This window comes from Bombus terrestris, chromosome 15, assembly GCF_910591885.1.
Source record: "Bombus terrestris chromosome 15, iyBomTerr1.2, whole genome shotgun sequence".
Taxonomy (NCBI): Eukaryota; Metazoa; Arthropoda; class Insecta; order Hymenoptera; family Apidae; genus Bombus; species Bombus terrestris.
The window spans coordinates 2,139,098-2,148,460 of NC_063283.1; the positions used below are offsets into that span (position 1 = coordinate 2,139,098).

Genomic DNA, 9,363 nt, shown 5'->3' on the forward strand with positions numbered 1-9,363 from the left:
TTCCAATAACGTGCAATCGGTCAAATACTCTTGGCTTATTTTCATCGCAATTCTTCCCCTTAGCTCGTTTCTCCCGCGTTTCTCCTGTATGAACACCTCATCTATGTATTGTTGGTTGGCGACCAAACGATTGCGGATTTTGTCATTACCACCTAATGACGAAATCCGCAACCACTTAGTTGCCAACCCATAGCTTCGCCTTTAACTTCGACAAATTTCGATCATTCGAATTTTTAAACCGCCTCTATCTCCTTCGTATCCAGTCAATTTCCATACTACGAAAGTCATTTATGCGCGTACAAAAATGTAGGATACGTACATAGAGTACAATTGCGCGAAAGATGCAAATATTCATACATATACGCGTATGAATAATTATCAGTATCGTAGCGAAGAAAATTTATAGTCAACAGTTGTTCGCAATACAGCGCTGTAAAGATAGCGTTTTACAGAGATAACAGCCGAATATCAATGGAACAAAAGTTTCGAGTTGAGGCAACGTTTACATTCGAAATACGTTGGTGCACGGGCATTTTTATTTTACAAAGTTTCCCTTACGGATGAAACAAAAGGCCTTTCTTCTTTCGTTTTCGTGATATTACACACACGTTATATGTGTCTGCGCTTGATAAAAAAAATCCAAATAGAAAGAGCAGCGAAGTCAAAGCAGAGAATATACTCGTCGCCGTTCCTCTAAACTCGGATGCGATGTAAAGCACGGAACACAGACCAATACTAAAGACAAGAATCAAGTTTCCCGGATATAAAGGAAGCCGAACAATCTTACGGAAACCCTTGGGATGATATAATAGAAATTACGAGGGCCACGTTTCTTCTCTTCCTTCGATTCCCTCAGAGAAATTCACTCGAACGTATTTACTTACATCGATGTTTGTCGTTCGTATCGAACAGTCGAATCGTATATTAGCATTTGGAAATTTTCACATACCACGGGCCGTCTTCCGATATTCGAAATATCCTAAAAACTTATTTTCCACGATTCGAAAATTATTCTTATCGATATCTTTATATCTGCGAGCGTTTGCGTTTTACGGGAATTCTGTGCGCGTTCTTGTATCCGTAAATCTCCTATGAACGTATGAACATCCACGCGTATTAACTTGGTTTTCTACGTTGTAAACTTTCTCGGTTATGAAAATTCCCTGTTAAACGATCGAACGCGTAAAATTCGTTTTCGGATTTACCGACGTAATCAGTGGCGATTAACAGACAGTATTCATTACCGCGCGTAATAATTCACGTGCTCTCGTTCACGTCCCATAATGTGGAATGTTATGAATAAATTGGCGAACGTATTAATCGCGGAAAGAAATCGAAATAGGTTGTACAATTGAATCCCGTGAAAGTTAAATGGAATCGATATTACTCTAACAGGATTACGATATAATCTGCGAAATTGGCTTGCCATTCGCCCGTTAAAACTAATTAAATTTGCGTAAGAACGATTCGCAATAGGATGTCATTAAAACAAAGAAAAAGTATAAAGAAATATTTGGAGGATCAACAAGTAAACCTTAACAAACAACTGGGACAGAAGAATTTTCAAACGGCAATGGCAGGAAACGTGGAATTAATAGCAAACCGATGGCCAGTAATGACGTATCTGATCAAAGGCTTCTAAATGTATAGCGTGTCTGTGTATTAAATGAACGAATTTGATTTATATAATGATATACAATTAAATACGAAACGCCCACTGTATCGACGTTCATGGATACGCATCGGACAGGATTCTCGTGTACAGCATCGTATTAATTTAAAGTGAACAGCTTTTATCGATATCGAAATACTGCTTAATTTTTAATATTGCGTAATGAAAATTGTGATTGTATAATTTTTCGTATCCCTGGTCATGTTTCCACTTTTTACCATTTACTCTATGCTACATAATCGTTGCGTAAATTCGCCTTCTTTACGGAAATTGTACTCTAAAATTCTTAATAGAAATAGCAGAAAATTGTACGACGTTCATATTGCCGAAGAGTAAAATAATACAAGTTACTACACAGATAGATTAGAAAATAATTGAATGCATATGGAAGATTGTTTCTACCAGATATTAAATCAAGATTCAGTATCCCTGTATAATAAGAAACGGTATATTGATCAATTTGTTTCTGCGATACTTCGTATAGAGCGCATTTATAAGCGATTAACTCTCTTTTAACAACATTCTTCTCGTTTATCTAAAACGGCACATACATAAAGCGCTTAACAGCTCGAACGTTAAATTCATTTTCAACTATTTCCAGCGGTTTTGCGAGAAAAAGTGAAAGCAATCAATGCTGAACTGTGTTATTTGTCTGTCGATAGAGAGTAACATTTTTCAGTCGAATAAGAATGGGGGAAAAATGGTCGCGAAAGAAATTGCAAGCTAAATTAAAAGGAAAATTGCATGGATGTAGCGAGTGCAGCGGCAATGGCGTGAGTACGGTAGCAAAACAATACAATTCGCCGGCATCAGTCCGTGCAATTTAGTCGATCATGAAAGTAATTAATGCGTTCAACCCGATATCCTCGCACAGACTCCGGCTGGTAATGGAACTGACAGAGAAGTTAGGGGAAAGAGAGACGGGAAAAAAGGAAAATACAGGGGGGAAAAAAAAGAGAGAATTCGGTGAAACTAAACAGAGCCAATTATTACGCGCGTCGCGCTTCGAGAGCGACTGATACGATTGAATTGGACGCCATTGTTTTGCAACAAACTGTAAATAGGACACAGGCACATCGTATTTATATATTCCATAGCGTACAGCGTCGCGTTCTCTTCGGCGATTCGTTCTTTAAGACGACAGAATGCATTTAAAGGATTCGATATCCCTAATTATATCATTGATCTTCGATATTTACCGCGACACGACGGCACAACATTGCGTAACGTTCTCTTCGTTACAAAGCGAAGGTACAGTGACTCGCGAAAGTATTCCAGCGTTTACTACAGAAGACTTTTGCGAATGTATTAGGTTGTCCGGAAAGTGTCTTTCTTTACAGACGCGTCTTTTACAACAACGTATCTTTATACAAACGTGAAACCTAAGCTGTCGAACGTTGTGATCTTCAGTTTGATAGAACAGAATGGATCATACGTAATTCGATAAAACGATATAAAACGGAAAACGTGCATCCATTATTTCCTCGTAAAACGAAAGAAACTTTTCGACCTAATATATCATTTATTTAGACATTACGTGCATTTTACGAAGCTTCTTCAAACTTTGCTGGCACCGCGACGAGACACGATTATCGGCGATTGCAACGATGAAATTTCGAAGCATCTTGAGACCGTATATAAAAGTTACATGCCGTTTATTGGAAACGTACGCTTAGTGGAAAATTAGCATACAGCGCGAATAATAGCATAATCTTAATAGAAAAGTCTCGAACATAGAACTAGCGCTAAAGATAATCTAGCGAATAACTGTCCGTTCAAATACTTTGGTAATCTTCGCGAAACGCATACTCTCAACGAATACCTCGTAACTTCCGTACGCGCATCTTCGTTGCTTTCAAATTTCATCGATGTAACGACGGCGTTAATGAAAGAAAATATCTCTTATAATCTATACAAAGAAGAATTTCGAACGATCGAATACTTTTGCGAGCCACTGTATTGCTCGCTTCGAGTCGGCGTTTCTTTCCCTCCCTCTTCATTTTCTTTTTTTTCTCTCTCTCTCTTCTGCTATCGACCGTGCTTTCGAATGCAATTACTCTGCAAGTGCCCCCTTCGAGCGTGCCCCGATACAGGATTTTTCCCAATATCTGTATTACAACGGAACGAAAATCCGTGCAACTCGTTTGCGATGCAAATCAACGCGAGAAACGTTTCATCCTTTCGCCTATTGTAAAGGTGTATCGCATTATACGTTGTTACGGGAACGTAAACGCGCTTTCAGCGCGTGTAAACTTGTATCAATGATTGAACGGAAGAAACGAGAGTATAGGAAAGAGCTGTTACTTACGAGCATAATGATAACGATACAATAATAACGAGCAATAATAATTCGTTTAAACGAACGATTAAGCATGGTTTTCCCTTTATAGCGCGGCCGTGAAAGGCGCAAAACAATTAATGAAGTTTTAAGTAGAATTTTTTCATTAGAGTTTTCATTAAGACGGATAAAAAGAAATTGAGTTTGTTACGAAAATGTAGTTTCTGATCGGGAAATTTGTTACCATCGGATGTGCAACTGCCCCGTGTTGAAATTACACAGCGATATTTAAATATCGTTAACTTTAATCGTTTTATTATGTGGCGGCAGCCGTCAGTCACGTTTGAATTAATGTTTCTAACGTTATCGTGAATGTCGCATCGCTTGTTAAAGTTTTCACGTGATTTTCGTTAATTATTTAACTCTGTGCTGGCAACCTGGGGTTAAATAAATCAATCGGATCGGCGATCGAGTTACATCGCATGAACGACGCAAAGCGACGTAACGATCAAATTATTTCCAAAATAAATTGTATACACGGGGTGTTCACGTAGTTACGGGCCGGTAACGTTCCTTGTAAAGTGTGAAAGTACGAAAAAGAACAAGCTTCAAACGTCTTTCGAAACCAACACGACAGCTAAACGTCAATTTTTTCATATCGACAATTTCTTATTACGATCGCTGTTTCCTCGTTACGTTCCTTATCAAACACAACAGCGAAATTCTATTTTCTTCTGCTTCTTTCACAAAGCTATCGTTCACAGGATAAACATCGGATGGTAACTACTCGAATATCCTGCATACACGATAAACCGATCGATCAAATTGCAAACTTGCTATTTTATAAAATTCTTTATTTCTCACGGCGACGAGCAACAACTACAAGATAAACGGTAACATCGAGGGGAAGGGAAATAAAAGCAAGAAAGTACAATAGTTGCTGGAAACGTAAATGATCAGAGTTAAATATTGGCCAGGGGCCATTATTCTCGCATAAATCATTTCATGGACGTTATTTGCACGTAGATTCGCCTGGATAATTATACAGACAATATTTCCCCGTTTCCATGGTGGCCGTTGCAGTAAACGAGTATTTACGGGAAGACTTAGGGCAAGCGGATGCCACACAGCACCAGTTATTTGTGTTATCGTAAATGCCTGTTATCGCGTTCTACGTCCGTTCTTTCTTACGTCGAGTACTGGCTTGGTCGTCAGCCACCCCGTTGCTAGAACGTAAAAAGATTTTTAGAACGTCGTTATCTTGATCGCGTCAAGGTAATCACAAGTCTCGCTACTTTATTTTTTGTTAAAGGTGGAATGGCGCTGGTGATGCTGTTTGTGAGCCTGCTTCTCTTTGGCCGAGTTTCGCTTTAATCACGATCAGTAACTTGGACGGGTCTTTGGCTCAATTTACAACGAACTATAACTTCGAAGACAGGAGCCATCCAAAATCCTCCATTATTCGTCGTACGAAGGAAAGTGGGTACACCGTTTGCATCAGTGAAATTGCCAAAGGGATACCAAAGTCGATCTCCCTCAAGATACATACGTACAGGACATTAACGACTCATTTATTAAATCTATGTCGCCGCACTAATTCGCCACCGTTCATTCTCCATCGTTTTAATACGTATAACTATCACGGAAAAGAGTATTGGCAATAAGAGGAGATCCAAACCTACCGAACGAAGATTCGCGATGCGAGATAACTGTGAAGTTTTAGAAGAGCGTATAATGGCGTGTTGATCAGAGATACGCGGTTTCGTCTTAATCCTCGAGTAAATTTCGAAGCTTCGACTAATTGGAAAATTGAATTTCTTTTCTTCGCGTGTCCTTAACCGAACGATTTCTTAATTCTGAAATTTCGTTCATCGTGGAATTCAAAGTTGATAAAGAATATTCGATATTCGATTTCAGTTAGATGGATTCTAATCCTTGGAAAAGTCTGAATATGATTTATTTTTTAACAAATCGATACGATCGCAAACTTGTTAACGTTGGGTGGAAACACGGGAGATTGGCAAATAAAAATATTATTACACTTGATCAGTTGGAAATGCGAGTAACGAGTTTCCCGGCCAATCGAGTTTTACAAGCAGCGTAATTTTTTATTAAAAAATCAAATTTATCGTATTATTTCGAATATAGATTTAAACGATGAAATACAACTCTCGACGGATTCACTGGATCTCTTCCGACGATCACTTACCTCGCATCTCTTAACAAATTTATAAAGTAAGAGGCTCGTGTATCGCTTAACAACACGCCGCGTGCACTTGCTAAAAACTTCATAACGTTTTATCTTTACAAACTCGAGAACGTTCCCTGTTAGTATAGTTACTTAACGAACGCGTACGAAGAGAGGATATTACGAGAGTTGTATAAGTAACGATACAAGTCTATAATTTGTTGTAGAATGACGTATCCAAAGTGCTGAATTGTTAATGTTTTTCTCCTCGTACGGAAACGAATTTATTAAATCGCTATGAACTATCTGCCCGAAGAATTTATTTGAAAGTCATACGTATAGTGAACAGAGAAACACGAAATATTCGCCTTCCTAAGTACACTACGAATGTATTTATTATTACATCCTCTATATGACTGTGATGTTTCCATTCCTTCTTAGTTCATTAGAAAAACGAATACAAGTCTGATATAACGCGAACAAATCATAGAGGGGTTCGTAACGTGAACAATAGTTGATCGAACGGTTACGAACCGCCGCTCAAATTAAGTGAAAAATAAACGGATTTACGATTTGCTATCAGAGCTTCGATATCCTCAAAGAATCGATTTAAACAAGCGGAGAAAGTACCGGCGCGATACGAATTTCGCTGGCAAGCGAAATTGGCTGGTTTTAATAATGTATGCGCGTGTTCGAGTATTGAAATGAGTAATCATAAGGATGACTATCGAATCGAGAAGTATAGTCAGACAGTAGAGGGAAGAGCAATACCTAACTTTAATAATCGATCGGGACAATTACGACTACGCTGGTTATTGCTGAAAAAGTTTGAAATAATTTTCCGAATACGGTTCGAATACTATAGGAGGGTGATTCTATCTAGTATGAAGTATATATGTAAATTAGGCTCATTTTCGCAAATTGCTGAAGCCAAAAGCTGAGTTGCTGAGAAGGAATATTTCGTTCTTAAAGAAGAATTATTTTATTATATGCTCCAGTTATATGAATATATGAGTAACAACCTGTGTAATCTAACAGCAAGTGATATACAATTTTTAATGTATCTTGTGATATGTTTGCATGAATAATTCGGATATTTTTAACAAACAAAATAATCGAGTTTTTCATTGATTGACCTATTGATTCTCAATTCTGTCGCTGATAAGCTACGTTCAAAGCAACAATGAACGGCACTTAAACAATAGTTAGATTCTGTTTCGAACCGAAGCAAGAGCGAATAGTTCAGGAAATGTGCAAACAGTCGCGGTTTAATGAAAAGACAACAGAGTAAGAAGTTGCAGCTCGGAGGCTGTTAAGATAAAACACGATACATAAAACTTTCATGTTCAAACTTCATCCACTTCAGATATAATCAATAAAGACAAATGTTTAACGACCAATGCGAGAAAGAGGGACGAAGGAGAGACAATGGAGAAATGCATCGGCGCATCGCCATGCCGAGGCAGAAAGTCATTATCGTCGAAGTTAACGATAGTTTCGCGGTACTTCGCACAAAGGTCCGCCACTTTCCTGGAAAATTATTTCAAACTATAAACCGGCCAAACTGTAAACCGAAAATCAAGCTCACTTCCTCGAGCTTCTCGCGTTAAGCATAGCCAGCAACAGAAGTGAAATGTCGTTTTATACAATCATTGTGACCGTCAATCTCGAAGATACGTCGATCAAATATATCGTGTAACGAACAACAAAAGCAAATAAACTAGAACGAACGAACAAGGAGAATACAAAGATCATCGTTGATGTTCAAAAATGTTAAAGCGCCAAGGATGCATCGAAAGAAGGCAAAATCGTTAAACTCTCGCGAGTTCGACAATGCATCGATGTATCCAATGATACATAAGGATAGGTAGCAATACTGTCATTGTGTATGTTAGACTACTGTGGATATTTTTTAATAGGTTTATAATGCGTTGACTACTTCTCCCGAGTTTCTAGTTGATTTATAAAGAAAGAAAGAGGTAAAAGAGAGGAGTATGACTGTGTATTACGATTTGAACGTCTCTGTGCGCATGAGAAAGTAAAAAATGGACTGTACAATGTATATGAGCAGTTATCACTTGCGTTTATTGTTATTTATATGTTGTCTATGAAGAGATGAATACGGCAGAAACACTATTAGGAAGTTGTACACCCGAATTGGCACTATGAAATGCTTCTATGTAACTACCACGTTGTAAATATTGTTATATTTAATCCGTTCGAGTTGCTGTCAACAACAGTATATTGTCAAGCTGTTTCATTCCGTACCGATGAAGCTGAGTACGTGGCGGAATTAAATGAGAACGATATATGTCGTAGCTTTGGTGGTTCGAACCTGAGGTCTACTAATTTTGCTGTTCCGTTTCATGCACTCAATCTCACGTCTACGTTGATTTAGACAGCGATAAACAGGCGAATTCGTTCGTTTCGCGTTACAGCTAAAGCCTTAATTAAAACGACACTTATCGATTCTATTAGGAGCTACGTATTAAACGCAGAAGATTTGATATACGTGCGCGCTTCTAAACGTAGGCGAGATTATACTTTTGCGTCGTTCTATAAAGTTAATTTGCTACAATAAAAAAAAAAACGAAAAAAAGAAAACGCCTAGTTGAGTTTGCGAAGATTAGTGCACTTGTATGCAGTTAAAGGAGGATCTATGTGTACAAGAACGACTTAACTAGTTGAATAGTTATTAAAATTTCAATCTCTTGCGATTTACGACTCAACGAGCGCTCCGTAATTAGGCAGGAAGTTCAGGGGCGGCCTAGCAGCAAGTTCCTGAGTCCAAAGAAACAAAAGAGAAATAAAAAAATAAACTTTTATCCTTACACACCGCATATTACTGGGACCTGTAAGTTATCAAAGTTGCGCCTGGGGCGCTCCAAAACTTTGTCCTGCGGTTAAAACTGTTCAAAAGCATCGTAGTCATGCTCCGGACAAAGTGCGATCATTGATCGGAGCATCGACTATGGTATCCGCTAGTGGCGGATGTATTTTCTTATTCTGTTTTGAGGCTCTTGCCGGAACATCTCACGCATAAGTTACTAAACTGTAATGCAATCATCGTTACTGTCCTAATAAACCTTAACATATGACTCTGTACGAGACGTCTAATAATTTTTCTTTGCGTCACAACGAGACGATTTTGTTCATTTCAGTTCTGTTTGGGAAACGTTCGAGTAGATGCGTATAACAGCAACGTCCTAAATAAAATCGAATGTC

General features: G+C 38.3%; 1 protein-coding gene across 2 annotated transcripts in view; it reads left to right on the plus strand.

Annotated features, from left to right (window-relative positions):
* The window catches only part of LOC100651020 (suppressor of lurcher protein 1), a 514,096-nt gene extending 504,853 nt beyond the window's left edge, over positions 1 to 9,243 (plus strand). For both annotated transcript variants that reach the window (XM_012316672.3, XM_012316673.3), the window contains exon 13: positions 5,263 to 9,243. In XM_012316672.3, the coding sequence (XP_012172062.1) occupies positions 5,263 to 5,324 (62 nt within the window). In that variant the 3' untranslated portion in view covers positions 5,325 to 9,243. The remainder of the gene's footprint in view (positions 1 to 5,262) is intronic.
* Positions 9,244 to 9,363: the final 120 nt, after the last annotated feature.